Source organism: Prunus avium, chromosome 7 (genome assembly GCF_965620075.1).
Source record: "Prunus avium chromosome 7, drPruAviu1.hap1.1, whole genome shotgun sequence".
Lineage (NCBI taxonomy): Eukaryota > Viridiplantae > Streptophyta > Magnoliopsida > Rosales > Rosaceae > Prunus > Prunus avium.
The window spans coordinates 26482119-26499606 of record NC_142290.1 but is presented as its reverse complement, the minus strand read 5'-3'; the positions used below and the strand labels follow the sequence as shown (position 1 = coordinate 26499606).

At 36.6% G+C, this 17488-nt stretch overlaps 2 protein-coding genes across 2 annotated transcripts; one reads left to right on the top strand and one right to left on the bottom strand.

The window, feature by feature from the left end:
- The first annotated feature begins 5638 nt into the window (after positions 1–5638).
- Positions 5639–8694, top strand: LOC110769570 (protein trichome birefringence). The gene is made up of 5 exons (XM_021973570.2): positions 5639–6754; positions 7123–7315; positions 7393–7586; positions 7675–7833; positions 7945–8694. Exons 1-5 carry the CDS (start codon positions 5802–5804, stop codon positions 8309–8311), a joined length of 1866 nt encoding a protein of 621 aa, XP_021829262.2. The 5' UTR covers positions 5639–5801; the 3' UTR covers positions 8312–8694.
- Positions 8695–14669: 5975 nt separating this feature from the next.
- HAT14 (homeobox leucine zipper protein) lies at positions 14670–17015 on the bottom strand. Its single transcript, XM_021973557.2, has 4 exons — positions 16556–17015; positions 15933–16267; positions 15749–15828; positions 14670–15355 (listed from the first exon to the last, which is right to left on the bottom strand). The coding sequence occupies exons 1-4, from the start codon at positions 16845–16847 to the stop codon at positions 15010–15012; spliced, it is 1053 nt and encodes a 350-aa protein (XP_021829249.2). The 5' UTR covers positions 16848–17015; the 3' UTR covers positions 14670–15009.
- Between the last annotated feature and the right edge of the window lie 473 nt (positions 17016–17488).

Genomic DNA, 17488 nt, shown 5'->3' with positions numbered 1-17488 from the left:
TATATAATAAATAATAAACTATTTTGAAAAAAGCATAGATAGTAACAAAATCGAAGGCAATGTATTTTTTCTTCAATAATTCTCATTTAGTGCGTGACAGACAAGTCCATGGTGTGGGGTTTGTTGGTCCATTATTCTCCAATATTATTATCTTCGGTGTTTACTGTGCATGGCTTCATCTTATGCGCTGGACAGATCCCATTGAACTTATAAGCATTTGGATATGATCTTCAAACGGAGTCCTTGCTTCCCTTTTTTTTATTTCCTAAAATATATCTATAAATACCTCCAAATTTCTTCAAAAATTTTCACACTCATTTCATACAAATGTTATCACATTCTCAACTTATTTACAACTTTCCACACTCATTTTTTCGTCAAATATTTTCCACAGTCATTTCATTCAAACATTTCCTACAAATTTATTCTCGTTACTTATTTTGTTATTTACATTATTTGTAAATGTCCCAGACTTCGGAGGGAACAAATTGGTCGCAAGTTGTAGATGAACATTGAGGCTTATTTACCTACACGTGTCATATCTTGAATATTATCTCTAAATAGTAGCTTTACTATTTCAAACAATACATAGTAGTATGTATGAGTGTTGTACCATAATTTTTTTTTTCAAAATAATAAAATATGTAGGGCCTTAAAATATAGTCATGTATGCTAGAGATGGAAAATTTTAGCCCCTTATATTGGAGATGGCCTAAAGGCTCAATCTTCAAACTAATTATGCAGTCTACTCTCCTTTCACTCAAAATAATTGGAGAAAACCAAAACGTCGAAATATGATTTTAATATCTATTTATTATTATTATTATTATTATTATGAGTTGAATTAAATTTTTTTGTAATAACTAATAAGCGCTCGCCTTTTGAAGTCAAAGAGAAACCAAAAGGCAAACAAGTAGTAGGGGTGATGATATTTATGTTTAACGTTAAAAGGATATTGCTTCTAAAATGAGATATTCATTCTTTTTGTAAATTACACTTTAACACATCTAGAAAAATATTTCATCAAAAATACCAAAAAAAAAATTATACACATGTGTGAAATTGTTATTGACAGGAATGTAGGAATTTCAAGACAGCGTAATTTTATGTTACAATGGTTAAAAGTTATAAAGCATACTCGGGGATTTAAGTGTAAAAGTTGGCAACAATGGATTTTCTTACTAATGTAAAAACGAGTGAAAATACAAAAGGTTCCATGATCGCCAAGCCATGCGAAGCATTATGGGATAATGCATAGGTGCTATGACTAACCTTAATTTGTTTTCCTGTCAATATAAATATTCCTTTTTCAAGATCCTTTCAAGAGTTAGATAATAATATCAAATAAAAGCATCGAGATCCTCTCAAGAGTTAGAAAAATTAGAAAACATCATTATGTTTTGAGAGACTTTTCCCTCATGCATCCAAATATGATAAGACAACCTAGTGGAAGGGATAACAACAAGAAAAAGGAACTCAATAAGTGAGTTTTTTTTAATTTTATAAATTGTATATATAGATTTATATTATGTATGGTATCTGGAGAGAAAGTAAGAATGACCATGAGTCAATTGTTCTGGATTCGAGTCGTAATATCCGTGTAATGTGTGTGAATTTAATATATCATCGTCCGTCTTAATAGGATATTTGTCGTTCATAATTTGGTTGTATTTTTTAAGAGCATTGTTGTTGTTCCTTGATTTATCAGTAGGGTAGACAGAAGGAGAATGTATATAAATGGCACAAATCCATTTACTAGATCCCAAAATTTCATGAAACTCATCAAACAGCCAACATTTGGCGTTGGCGATGGCGATTTCAATTTCCCCAAACCCCAAGAACGCCAACATCCGACGGTGATGCCAATCTAAAACAAAATCCAAGCGCTGAGCCATTTATTGTCGTGTCAGCTCTGTCACCGTCCTAGTGGGACCCTCCAACCCAATCCAACGCGTCACATTTACCCTTTCCGCTTCCATTTACGGGAAGAAAGAGACTTTTCACTCACCGTCGGGCGTTGTTAGAGAACTCAGAGGGCCCCACGCGGAAAGTGATTAATGTTTAAATTGGGAGAACAGTTGGAAGTGGAAAACCGCATGCATAAGCCGACTCCACTTTCAAATTTCAATCTCAAGGGTACCACAAATTTAGTAAATTACAGATTTTGCCACTTTATGGAGATTTATTTATTTATTTTTGTTTTGTTTTTCTCACCTCCCAATTGGTCAATGGCCTTATGAAATATGAGTCTATGACAATTAATGTGTGGGCACCCCTATTGAATGATCATGTCCTAGTTGTCCTAGTGCTCCTACAAAATAATGGAGGAATGGAGCCCAACATTAATTCACTCTTTTTTCAGAAAAATGGCATGACATGAGAATTGAGTCACCTATGAAAAGGAAAAAGGCAAAAGGAAGAAAAATAAGAAAGGGAAATAGACAACTCTTATGTTTATTCAAAGCAAAGATTCATGTAGACTTGGCAATGAGTTGTGTATCTGGGTATTCCTGGAAGGGGAATGTCGCGTGAAAATTAATTCAATTTAATTTAAGCGCAATTTATTAATTTAATGTGTCAAAAGATGTGAACACGAATGGTAAGATCTCTCAAGAGATATTCACATTCTTAGACAATTTATGTAAAATAAACGCAACGCTTCTAAGGGCGGAACAAAGAATTTTTCGGTGGGTGGACTAGCTAATATTTTAAATTTAAAATCTAATGATTTTTTTTTTTTTTTACCTTTGTAGTTTAAATCCCTAAAAATTTATTGGCAAATTAGGTTAACATATTGCTCCGTTTTCAAGAATTTAAATAAACTTGAGAAAATAACATTTCCCAAATGTGTTGTAGTTGATGGTGGGCCATATAGGCTTTTTTTCTTCTTCTTCAAAGACCTTTTGCCAAAGGCAGCATATAATTCCAACAAAAAAAAAAGCAAGAGATAATTTATTAAAAATAATAATAAGACAGCGTATTTTGCAATGAAAAAACCAAAAGAAGAGATTTCTTGTAGTGGGCCATATAGATATAGGTTTATTATTATTTTTTCTTTTAAACTTACCTAGACTATAGCCCACCAAAACCTTCGCCGTGGTTTCGCCCATGAATGCAACACACATATACAAAGGCAGAACCACTTTTAAGCCAAAGGTGGTCCCGACCCCTTACAATGTTTTGTAAGCTTTCACCAATCAATTTAATGTTTTGTATAATATTGACATAAATTTGTATGTTTTTAGTTAACGGCCCCAGTAAATACATGACCCCCCCTCCCCCCAATTTGAATCATGAATCCGCCATGCTCAGAGAATATATTGAAATTGTTTGCTAGGTTGTAATCAAGGGGGAAATGGCAAAACCACCCTTGAATAGGCCCATATATGATTTTAGAATATAATGGACCGAGTAGTGGGGCACATATATTCGAATTACTAATGAATTTCAGCTAGTGGTGTGGCTCATCATCTGATAAGCTACGCTCGACATATTGGGAGTTCCTAATCTTGGTTTGAGGAGTCTCCTTATATCGTTAGTGATGCTTTACTTGACTACCAGGGGTTTTGATACCCACAATATGAGAAAAATGTTACCCATTTCACTTGTGAGAGGTTTCCCATTTCGGATCTCTTAAAAACTTACTTATTCTGAACATTTTGAAAACGACAATGAACAAAGGAAACCTTCCTAATTTGGTCTCCTCTTACTCCTATGATTAAATTCAATATTTTTGTGTGATTATGATCTTTTATCATCATAACTTATTTTGTTAGAACTAATGTAAATCTTTTTTTGTTTTCTTTTGTAATTTTTTCTATTTGATTTATGATTGTATTTGTTTTATCAGTTAGATCTTGCATTTTTTTTTTCTATTAATGAATAATTTGTCCAACCCTGAGATATAATTTGAATCGATGATTCATGAATCATCCGATTACCAATTATCAAATCTTTTTTAGTTTCACTCAATTCAAATACTTCTATTTCTATCAATTCAAATCCAAATAATATAATTGGGTTTATTTTTTAGAGTTCTTTTATTATTTCTTTTATAAACAGAGTGCTTTTAATGATCCATTTTTTGTTTCTTTTGAGATATTTAGAAACAATTCTGTTTGTTCTTTTAAAATTCTTAGAATTATAAAACATTTCTTTTCATTATTTTTTTTTAGTTCTTTAAAAATGGGTTCAAAAAATGAAATTTTTTTTTGGGAGAACCAAAAGGTAGTTCAGTTTCCATTCCAAAAATTGTTAAAAAGCAACAATCATTTTTTTATCCTTCTTTTTCATTGGATCATTATAAGGGGCTTATAGTTTAGATATATGCCAAGATTTAAGACTAAAAGGAAATAAGATCTTAATTTGAATACAGTCTGTTAACCAGTTTTTTGGAAATTCTTTTTTTGATAATTGAATGCCATTATAGGTGCATTTAACATGCATTTCTCTATTCCAATCCTTTAAATAATCAGACCATTCAGGAAATTGAAATAATAGTATACGAACTATATTTTTAGCCATTATCAATGAAGGTAATATAATATATTTTCTAAGAATTGGTTGAGTTACTAACATTACCTCTTATTACTTGAGCAAGTAAAATACTATCTCAGGCTTCTACTATTTAAATACGCGCTTTCTCCTTTCTTTTGTCTTCTTCTTTTTTGTCCTCTTCTTTTTTTCTCACCTTCTTTTGTCTTTTTCTTTGTATAATCCAAAAATTCTGTGTTTTTCAACATCCAATTTCTAAAAATTATTTTCATACGCGCCGAAATATCAAAAAATAGAAGAAAAAAAACAGATTTGTCTATTCAATCAAAAAAAGGGGGAATGAACATTTGCTTGAAAAACCAAGTAACTGTCTTATGCCTTTGAGCGGGCATAGAGCCTTTGATTATGTCTCGACGAAAGTCCGATTGTTGTGAATAACGTATTAAAGCAATTTCGTATGTTTGATCAGTATTATTTATTTCTTGGGTATTGGTATAAGCATCAGTATTCTGGTGGTTATCAGTAAAAATCACTATGCATTTGGATTTTCTTGAACGAATCTCATGATCCTCTACCACACTTTCCTCGGTTTCTCCCTCTTGTTGTTCTAAATCATTGATTAATTTGTATGACCACCGAGGAACTTTTTTATAAATTTCTTTTATTTCAATAGATTTTTTTTATATTGTTTTATCGTTTGGAACAGTTCTACACCTTTTTTATTATAAAATAGTGTTAGCAGATTCATGTCTATGAATTAGAGAAAAGGGCAACACCCAACAATCAGGCCACAAAACATGGTAAGAAGAAGGCCGGTGTTTAATTACTTAACTTCTTTTCTCTCTTTATATTTTATTTTTCCTTCTTTGCACATGTCACAGCCTCATTGGCTCGCAGAACTTGTAGATCCATACTTTTTACTCAATTTTCTTTAACCCTCCACGTGTCAAAAGTTGCTTGGAATTCTTTTCAAAAAAAAAGTTGCTTGGAGTTAAATTAAGCGGCATGTACTATGTGTACCCTTTTGCATGATAACATTTGGCAGTCTTGTAAATACTCCAGGAAACCGGGGTCAAACATTATATTCCCCAGAGCTCACATGCCTCTGTCCAGCATAGTAAAACTCCATGTCCCTCTTCAGTTTCTCTCTCTCATAAGTGTTTCATTCACTTGAGAATTCTCACACAACAAAACTCTCTCTCTCTCTCTCTCTCTACCAGAAGCAGCACCATTTGTACTTTCATCTCTCTCTCTCCTCAACTTCCACTTTCCCCACATCTGGCTCCTCTCCTTCCACGATCACATCTATGGCTGAGGCCACAAAGCACCACCTTCCAACCATCAATGGCGGAACTTTGCTCTCAGACCTCAAGAGCCTCTTCTCCATCATCAAAACCAGAAGAACTGTGGCTTTTGCTTATGGGTTCATGTTTGCCTTTGTTGCCTTCACTGTTTTCTTGGCCTTCAGCCCCTCCCCAAACACTGGTGCTCCTTGGTTCTCAAACATCTTCACAAGTTCCAGTACCAGTTCTAGTTCTAGTTCATTTTTCTCTTTCTTGTTTCCCAATGGCACTTCATCTCCACAGCAACAAAATCAAACCGTTGCTTTTGCTCCACAAACAGAGCCCTCTAGATCTATTAGCACCGCCGCCGCACAAGCTCCTTCTGTGAATAAACAGCCACCTCTTGTGAAAAACCAAACTCAACCCACAATTTTGAACCCAAATCAGACATCAATCGCACCGCCTAAACCTCTAGTTACACCCAAGAATACTACTAGTAAGCCTGAACCAACCACCCTTGTGAAGAACCAAACTGAAAGCACCCAGAATTCTGATAAAGCCGCAGTTTTTAAGGCCAATCAGACCGCAATTGCTGCCCCGAAAACCCCGGTGGCGGCGGTGGGGAATAAAAGCTCGAATTCGGCACCGCAATCGGGTTTTCCGGAGAAGAGTGTTGCACAGAAGGGAGTGGAATCGAATTATACTGCTTCTGTGTTGAAGAAACGGAACAATGAAACAAATTCTGGTGTGTCGGTGAAGCAGGGGAAGCAGGGGAAGCAGGGGAATGATGATTTGATGAAGTCTTTGATGAATTGTGATATATTACATGGGGAATGGGTGAAGGATGATTCATACCCTCTATACAAACCCGGGTCTTGTCCTCTGATTGATGAGCAATTCAATTGCATTCTTAATGGTAGGCCTGATAAGGATTTTCAGAAATTCAAATGGAAGCCTAAGGATTGCACTCTGCCAAGGTATGTGGCCAAATTGTAGTTTTTGATTTTGAACTTTGATGCTTTAATTGCCATGTTTTCTTTATGTAAAAGATGGTATTTGGCTTGGCTTTTGAGATGCGTGTGTTTTGATTGCCTGCAAAGTTCTTAGTTTTCATGGGATGAAGGGTTGTTGGGTTTTGATAGATTGAAATTCATACTGATCTGTTGTCAATTTTACAATTTTGGTTCTATTTTTAGCATCTTTTTGTGATTGCTGACTATTCATCAGTTGTGGATTTTGTTTTGTATCTCTATTGAAATTGATCCATGACTTAGTTTTCTGGGTTTTGCTTGACTAAGACTTAATCAATATTGAAATGTGTTTTTTTTATTATAAAAAAAACCAGGTTGGATGGAAGTCATATGTTGGAGTTGTTGCGAGGAAAGCGCCTGGTTTTCGTTGGTGATTCGCTGAACAGGAATATGTGGGAGTCTCTGGTCTGCATCCTGAGAAACTCAGCCAAAGATAAAAGCAAGGTTTTTGAAGCAAACGGAAGAACCCATTTTCGTGGCGAAGCTTCATACTCCTTCATATTCAAAGTAGGTTTATTCAATTATTCAAGTTATTCTTATTGGATTGTGCAGCAACATATCCTTAATTTAGTGAAACTTGGCAGGACTATAACTGCACGGTGGAGTTCTTTGTGTCTCCCTTCTTAGTTCGAGAATGGGAAATGCCAGAAAAAGACGGATCAAAGAGAGAGACACTTCGTCTCGACTTAGTAGGGAGATCTTCTGATCTATATAAAGATGCAGATGTCGTCATCTTCAACACTGGACACTGGTGGACTCATGAGAAAACCTCCAAAGGGTAAGTTTATTACTATTTTGATGTTCAAAGTGGTTTCAAATTATTCTTTGGTTTGTAGTTGGGACTAAAATAGCATTCAAAATTTCAGGAAAGACTATTACCAAGAAGGTAGCCATGTTTATGGTGAACTGAATGTTCTTGAGGCATTTCGGAAAGCTTTAACTACATGGGCCAGATGGGTTGATACCAAAATTAATCCAAGGAAAAGTATCGTCTTCTTTCGTGGTTATTCTGCTTCCCATTTCAGGTAAGCTTGAAGTAATCCAATTTTAGGCTACATATTGATGGTGCATTGCTGTATGAATGTTCTATTTGATGTTTCTTACTAAGTAATAATGATTTTTATCTCTCCCAACAGCGGTGGGCAATGGAATTCTGGTGGCCAATGTGACAGTGAGACTCTTCCCATCTCCAACGAGACGTATCTGAGGCCATACCCCCCTAAGATGCTAGTACTGGAGAAGGTGTTGAGAAACATGAAAACCCATGTCACCTATCTCAACATCACAAGAATGACCGATTTCCGGAAGGATGGTCACCCATCAATCTACCGGAAGCAACACCTGTCCAATGCAGAGAGGAGATCACCAAAGAGCTTCCAGGATTGCAGCCATTGGTGCCTTCCTGGTGTTCCTGATGCATGGAATGAGGTTCTCTACGCCGAGCTCCTAGTAAAACTGTACCAGAATCGGCAGCAGCAACTGCAACAGCAGAAGAGAGCGTAGGTAAAAAAAAAGGTTACACAAAACCTAAAATTCCACATTCATACACACTCAAATTTCGAGTCAAAATCACACTAAGCAGTATACTTTCTCTTTTTCCCCACCCTTTTTTTCGACGTTATCGATATAAAAGCAGTGAAGCAAAGATCCGAGAGGAAGAGTGCTTATGCTACAAGTTATGTGTTTGTTTATATGAGGAAAGAGTGAAACGAGGGTGGGGAGGGATTTTAGTGAAATTTTCACTTGTAAATTTCTTCTCCTCCTTTACCACATCTTATTCTTTTAGCCCCAAATGAAAGGCTTTGAGAATTGTAAATGTCTAAATTCTAATTATTTAGTTTGTTTTATTTAAATAAATCTAGTGGCTCATATTTAATCTTGCTTAATATTCTTTTATGCTTTTGTCACACCCTTGCTAGCTTAAAGCTGCCGACTTTTAGCTGCTTTTGCTATGTTTAGATTATATTATATATTTGATTAGGTTTTTTGTTAGGTTTAAGCTGAAGAACTTTTTCTAACATGTCAGTGATGTCACATGGGATGTTTGACCATAAATCAAACAATGTTTACTATAAGTCAGGCATTCAGAATTTAAGGGGTCCATGTTTGAATCTGCTTAGTTTGCGGTTGACACGTCTAATTATAGTGTAGCTACCATTGACCACCATGTACGTGGCTGTACATTGAATCAATGATTTGGACTCATCTTTTAGTTTATGAGAAAAATTAATTTACTAATATGAAGTCTAATTAAGTTGATTAATTATGGATTAACAGAACGGCCATGCTGCCTTAGAATCTTATTTCCGCCCACATTTTTTTATGTTGTCTTGTTAGGTGATTTGCCATTTGGAGCAATTTAATGGCCAATTGTGGGAGGGCTTGGATTTGACTTTTGTTGAGGCCCAAAAAATTCACGGTTCGGCCCAAATAAATTCTCGGCCCAATGCAATACCTTACAGAGGAGAAACCCGATTAGGGCACGCGAAAGTTCGTCATACGCACTTGCACACATGCTACGCCAAGCAAATAAGCAACACGTCGCGCTACAAGCTTAAGTGGGCCCAAGCCACTCAAATGCCCGGGGCTTGCTTGAGTGGGTTGTGGTATGGATGGTAACAAGTTATCATGAGGCCCATCGATGGGTTGAGAAATGGAAGTCTCGGGTCACTTGGGGGCCTCGGAACTCAAGCCCATTTTCTTAAACCCAAACATGGGTAAGCACAAGAAAGGAGATGGACCATTGCCTCAACCAAAATAAGCCCATTGACCCAATTAGAATAAACTAACCAAAATAAGCCTATTGATCCAATTAGAACAAACTAACCAAAAAGCCCAACCTTTGACAAAGCCATCCCATCCATTGGATAGATCTTGTGGTTGTCCCAAAAGCCAATATAATTAGGATAAAACCAGCTCAAGCCCTGGCACTCAGTTTGGAGACAAAACCATAAAGGAACGTTGGAAATCTACACGTGAGTGGCTGCTGGGAGCAAGTTCCAAGCAAGAAATATTCAAGGAACCAAGGAGTATTAGCCTGCGAGCTGCCAGAAGCACCCTTTGGACCAGCATGTATATCCACTTCCTTTCCCTCATCAGATCTAGCCATTGAAGGGGAAATGAAAGAAGAAGAAAAATAGCTGAAAGTGGGAATTTCCCACTGAAGCTGCTGCAGGAAAGGGAGGCCTTGAGCTCCCAAAATCCCTAATTTCGTGCAAATAGATAGAGGCAATTTCACTGAGATAGGAAAGTCAAGGGAGGAGAGGAGAAAGGAAGGAAAAGCTTGGCCAAATTGGAAAGAAACCATTAGGGTTTCTTGGGAAAGGATAGTTTCCCGCAGCTATAAAATGGGGCCTCTCCTACCCAACAAACACAACCCACAACCTTCAGAGAGCAAGCTTTCTCTCTTGCAAACCCATCAAATTTTCGTGCTTTGCTAGCCCATTTCCCCCATCTCCCCTGCTTTGGCAGATTGCTACAGCTCTAACAGCGTCACTGTCAAGCTGCCAGAAGCTACGAAAATCACCCAAAACTCTCCTCCTTAGAACCTCTCCTCTCTTCCATTAGAACCTCTAACCTTCATAAGAACCCACAAACTTTCTCTTTCCCAAAGTGCTAAACCCATGGTAATTTTGCTCTCATGCCACATGCCCCTCATGCCAAGCCCAAAAGTTCATCTGTGAGTGTGAAGAAATTATCTGTAACTTGCTGTTGTTTTTGTTGGAGAAGATAACCAAAATACTTCCTAAGGCTTTGCTGCCATTTCGAAGCATTTTGGGGCTTAATTTTCGAACTCAAACAAAGGGGACAACTTCATCAGCCCAGCCCACTTGCTGCCGGAAGAAAAAAAGCCCCTACAACTTTGTTTACCTTATTGTTATGAAGTTTCATCTTAGCCCCGTTTGGTTCATGGGAAATGAGGAGACGGGAAATCAATTTCTTTCCCATGTTTGATAAGTCCAAGCATAAGAAATCGTTGTCTGGCACATGGGAAAGTAGGGGGTAAAGTGAAGCCCTACTCCGAACTTGATTAAAAAGTATTAAAAAGCAAAAAGGAGTGTAAGTGGAGAAAAAGGGAATGGGGAAATTAGATCCCCTTTTAGTTGAATTAATATGGATATAATTGGAAAATTATACAAACTTTATTTTTCATTCCTACTCAAAACAAATATGGGAAAGGAAATAAAGTAATAATATCTTCTGGTTACTTTCCCAACATTACCAAACGTATGAATGAATCTTCCATTTCCTATCCCTTAAGAAATAACATGGGAAGTAATTTATCCTCAAATCTGTTCCATGAACTAAATGGGGCTTAAGGCTAAGCCAAGGGATACTGGCATTTCAGTTTATGAGACTGCTGATGTTGATGTATGAGCTCCTTGAGGCTTTGTTCCTCCTTTTCTTTTCTTTTAATTTTGGTCAAATTTTGTGGCTTTGCTTGGCTCCTTTATGGGCTCTGTTTAGTGTGGCCCAGCTTTTGGTTGGACATCGTTGTTGGGCTTTATATTTCTTGTTGTGTCCCATTCAATCCAAAAGAAAAAGTAAATTGATGATACATAGAAAGAGACTTCTTGATGTTGTGCATCAAAGTGCTTTTTTAAGGCTAAATTGCACAAATCATTCATGTGTTTTGGGTCATATATCAATGTTAGTTATGTCATGAAAAAAAACGTCTTGTTTTGATCTCTCCACAAAATTCACTAATTATTCGACGAAACTTTTTTGTCGCCACCGCAAATTAGTAAATTAAATTGTCTAATAAAGGCGCTATAATATTTGGCAAGGCAGAATAGGAACCAAGACCTAATTTATTTGGGGGCTCACGCATGATGTAAAAGTCCAAAACCACATGTCCTACACAATTAAAGGCATACCAAACCTATAACAATCACAACAATATAACCTGTTAAATGATCAATTCTCAAACAAGAGTTATGCTTCAAATCACACGGGAAACTACTTACCGACAGAAGTATTGTAGGATCGAACAATGATAGGTCCAAATCATTACTATTATGAGAGGCCATGGTTAAGTCTCAAAAAGCTTTATTTTCCTTCTTTATCAGGGCATTATCCAACTATCAACATATAACGGTCACCTGTAAAACTAGTCGTAATAAGAGGGCTGCTTGATTTGTAGGGCGTCCCATCAGGATAGTGGAACAAGTTGATATGATTTCCATGTTGAAAAGATTTCATAGTCAATTTGGTTTGATGGTGGTTGTGAAAATTCAATTCACATACTGTACTGTGAAAAGAAACTAAGGCAATCCATGTCTATAATAGAAACCCTACCTAACAATGGAGAGATTCTTAATCCCCAAGTTATTATTTGGTACGAATTAGCTAGGATGCCTTCATTGAAGATCTCCACCACCCACAAAGATCCTCATCGTAAGCACTTTGACACTCGATGTCTCACATTGAAAAAATTAGCATATTTTGTAATGATTTAAGAGTTCCCGAGCACTTCTCTATTGCATGCCAACTTTTAAGGGTAAGTTTGATCTATGAGCTCTTATCAATTGGTATCGTAACCTGGTTTCACCTTACTATTGGGACATAACTCCCCGGAAAGGCCAATCATCATTCCTTTACAAGCCAATTTTTAGAGCAAGTTCTACTAACGGGCTCTTACAGTAATTAAGAGAGAGAAGTTCCACATGTCCTCGAGTGTAGTACGAGAAGAACTTGTTCAACCACCGGTTGCGTTACCAAAGCCAATCCAAAATAAATTTGTAGCAATACCCGAGCACACAACCACAGTCTAGAACTTTTCTTGATCCCAGTGGAATTGAGATAAAGAGTTGCAACCAAAAAAAAAATCACTGAGAATTGTCCGATTTCCACTTGAATTTCCATTGAATCACCCATGCTACCCAAAATCCTCCTAACCCTCTTTTATTTGTGTCAAAAAGAACCGATTTTTGTATCCGTGAGAGGGCAATTACATAACTTTTTGAAAACAAAAATTTCTCGAAAATGTTCTTAAATTTACAAAGAGCTACATGAAGGGCCATGATTAGGAGAAACACTTGTGTGCAATGGGGATAACGCTATTTTGTTATCCCCGGCTAATACGGCATGCCACACGTGACAATCGGTGACTAGTTAGGGATGACAATCGGTGACTGATTTAATTGATGTGGCATATGATATGAACATGCCACATCACTTGATATAGAAATGTGGGATAAAAATATAGTAAGTGTAGCATTACTCTTATTCAAAATGGTTAGCGTAAATGAGGAAATAAGTTAAAAGATTAAGCAAGTGAAAAATTGGATTCTCTTGTATTGTAACGAAAGTTTAGGCGTTTACCCCACACCACATGCCCTAGACCATCATATCAATTATCATCCTTGCTAAATACAATAATAGATGGGCTTTGCTGACCACATCATTTATGGTAGCAGAGCTATCTACTGGTTTTGGTCCAATCATATCAATTTCAAGTCACCAATCCAACAGCTCTTGAACAAAAACTTCAGACATAATATGTTTTCCATGTTTTCGTTGCTTTTCATGCATTATTGTTGCTGCACATCTTGTTTGGTCAATTTCAGCTGCTTTCGGCTTTCTTTCTACCAAAGATATTTTTCTTCAAGTTATTTCAGCTGCTTTCTGATTTATATCTCCAAGTCGTGTGCCTAACTTTCCTCCTCTAATTCTTCAATCAGTCTCTTGCATTTTTACAGCTAGAGCTATAGCCTCACCTGTATATTTTATTCACCTCACGGGACTTACATTCTCGACCTTTCCATCAGTCTTCATCCATGGCATGTTCCAAAAGTTTGTCTTAGATATCATGCCATCAAGCTCCATAATGTGTTCCTTCATTAAGGCCCCGATTTGAGGCTTCTCTCCGATAACTTAGCAACGCCAAGGTGTTAATTAATATAATCATGAGTGTTATAACTATCAAATAGAATGTCCATCTACTATTTTTACACATGCGCTTAATCTTCGCCGTGAGTGTAGACGTGCATACCGCAAGTTTCGAAATTTCAACTTTTAAAATATGAGCCAAAAATGTATATCAAACTTACGCGTTAAGCATTGCGCTCTGTCCATACACTCTCACCCACAAGTGAAGTTGTGCACCAAAAGAGCAAAAGAGCCTTCTTAGCCCCTTCTAAAATTAAACAAACTATACCTGGACCTGATTCCATCAACATCAAGTTGATAATGCTGCCAAGAGATTTGGTAATTATAGAGAAGAGATGTACGTGCCTATTAATTAATGATGAGATGAATAAACAAATGGATGACAGGAAAACTTAATCGTGAAGAAAACAAAATCCCAACAGATTGTAGAAGTTATGGCTAAAATTGGTGTCTGTCAAAATGGTTTAGTCAACGTCGTTCATTAATACAAGTTCCTTGAGTACCATGGCATCTAATAATGACAGCACGAGGCAGGGACGACATTGAATTGACTAGCTGAATTGAACCATCCTTATAACCTGACTGTTTAAGAATCTCAAGTTTATGTTATCTTATTATCATCAGGTTTTCAATTTGAATTCTCCCAAAGTGATTTCTTTACCATATCATAACATGTTCCGTTGTCCAAAAAATATTATAAACTCAACTTCAAATAATTAGATAATAATGAAATATTTTGGTATCCGTCACTTGAATATAGAATATAGAGCGGAAAATATTCTCTGGTCAAACTGTCGTAAATGTGTAGTCCAAATTCAAGCACCGAGAATTTAAGAATTTGCTAAATAAAATTAAGGCTGGCACTAAAAAATTGTTTATGGTAAGGAAATCCATTGTTATTTATTGATCTCATGTAAGAAGTCATTGGGAAAACGTGGATCCATATATGTGAAATTGACAGATCATCATAAAAGTTAACAAAAAATACACCAGATAGCAAATATATTGAATTCTCTGTGAAAACAAACAAGAATCCAGAAAAAAACAACAAAGAAAAAAACACAACTAAAGGTTTCGTCTAGCAAAATCGTTTCTACTTTTCTCATCAATAAACAAATATATCATCACCCTTTTCAGTCTCTGGCTTCCAACACTTACAAGAAAGAAAGAAACCACAGAGACAAAAGATTGGGGAAACCAAAACTAAAAAAAGTAAAATAAACTAAAATAAAATTAAAAAACCCAGCTCCAAGCCAAAAATATGTACAAATGGAATGGAGAAGAAGATAATCAGATTCTATATTGACATCTCATGCAGCAGCTCCTTTGCTGGCTTGAACCTGATGCTGCATGTGGACTTGGGCTTGAGCAAAAGGATGATGTAACCTTGGCTTGGTTAGAGCAGACTTTAAACTGTTGTTGTTGTTGCTGCTGTTGTTGTTGTTGGTTGTGTTGGCTGCGGCTGTGGTGACCACTCGCTCACATGAGGGGCACATGGTGAGGGTTGTGGCAGGAAGCTGCATGTAGAAAGGTTGAGAAGTTTTTAAGGCTCTTAATTCTTGCAGCTCTTTTTGTAACCTTCTGTTCTCTTCTGTCAGTGTTTCGCAGCATCTCTTTAAGTACTCGCAATCTACCTCTGTCTGCTTCAATTTAGTCCTGTAAATTTCATCATTTTTCCAATGAACAAATTAGTAAAAAAGAACATCTGATTTAAGACCGATCGACAACATATGGTTTATGAGTGATTACAAACTCGGGTTTTGACTAAATTTCTTTTAGTTATAAAGGAAGGGGATTCGAACTTGATCTCGGATTACGAGTGATTACACATATTTGGACTTGTACTATAATTTTATGTGGTCCTCTCGATCTAGGAAATAGGATTTATGAGTGAATACACATTTTTTGGTTTAAAAAATAGGATTAGATATATTGGGTATAGCATGAAACCTTGTTTCCTATTAAGGAATTGTTTGGTTTTATTTGTTACCAAAAATAAATTAATGTATCACATCAAGGGAAGGAAAGGGAAAAAAAAAAGTATTATACCTTGCTCTTCGATTCTGAAACCACACTTCCACTTGGCGTGGACGAAGATTCAACTGTTTAGCCAGAGCAAGTTTTTGTTTCTGCAAATAAATTTCAAAAACTAATTAATAAATAAACTCAATATACAAGACTCAAAATAAATAAATAAATTTCTAAAATTTCTATGTATCTTTTTTGGACTTACTGGATTGAGAGTGCTGTGCTCTTTGAAGCTCTCTTCAAGAAAAGCCGATTGATCTTTAGAGAGCCTGAGTTTCTTCCGAGTCGACCCGTTGTCCTCGTCATCACTCGCTCTGGAACTCGCTCTGTCAGTTTCAAGCTCCAAATCTCTTTTGCTCGATCTTCCTCCATTTCCAACTCCAAAGTCCATCTGAAACGATGAAACTGTACTGTTCGGAGATGACAGAGGCGCCGCCGCATCTTCTGCCTCCTCCGCCGCGGCTACCATCCCCGGCATCCGGTTCACATCCAACCCTCTCCCCGATCCGTCTGATGAACCGGCCGGTTCAGACACTGCCACTGACAAAATCCAAAAGCAACCCAATATGAGAAAATAATCAAAACCTATTGAAGCCCGCAAGTTACAGAAACTTGGGTCATGTTTGGTTTCCAAGAAAATTTACCCCACAAAGAAAAAGAAACTGAAATTTGGTTAAGTGGGTTTTATTTTGGAAATACAAAGTTCAGATATTTTCTTTTTTATTTTGTTGGTTTCTCAGCAACCAAACAAACACAAAATATATATATATATATATACAAGGAAATAAAAAGAGAGAAGAAAATAAGCTATGGGGAAGTGGCTATTACGATTATCAGTGAGCCAGGGGAAGCGAAGCTGTGAAGAAGCATGGCTTCGAGGAACTGGGGCAGAAGGCAAGAGATTAAGCTGAACAGGTGGATCTGATGAAACCCTTCTTCTTCTTCTCTCATCTTGATCATGGCCTCCTTCATGGGTACTCTCTCTACTCTCATCCGATCTTGCACTGAAAGCCCCTCCCAAGCCCATGCAAAACCCTAGATCTTTGCTACCCATCTTTGGGGCTTTGTCAAGGAACAGAAATGGCTTTGAAGCATCACCCAAACTCAGAGCCAGCTCCATATTTTTGGTGACTTTTTGTTGTTGTTGTTGAACAATACTTGGTGGAAAGGAAGGAGATGAGGAGTTTAAAAAGAAGCCAAAGCGAACAAGTACTATACCAATAGTCTTATGAGGAGATTATGTCTATCCAATCTTTGTAATGTGTAAACACAGAGATCGACACAAACGCCCTCCCCTTTTTATTTCTTTTTTTTGCTTTGTGAAAAGAGTAAGATTGACCGACAAACCCAGGTTGACAAACGCACGTGAATATATTTAATTATACAACGGTTCATACACGAGACTTAGAGAGAAGAAAAGAGAGGGGTCGGACCAAAAATAAGAGACACATTTTTATCCTTTCTAGTCAAAATATTATTTGCGCATGCATGTTTGTTGCACTGCATCACATGTAGACAGTGATATTTTTCTAATTAATATTATACAAGTTCCACTTATATCATGCCTTACGAACATACCTTACGAGTACAACTGCAGTTTGCTCTGCGGGATACCAAACTGAAATTAAACCTTAAATTCATGTTTTATATTTTAACTTGCTATATTATATTGACAATTTATTAACATAACATGATAACATGATAATAAATATGTTATACGTATTATATTATATTGTCATGCTAACTTCAAATTGAAAAATG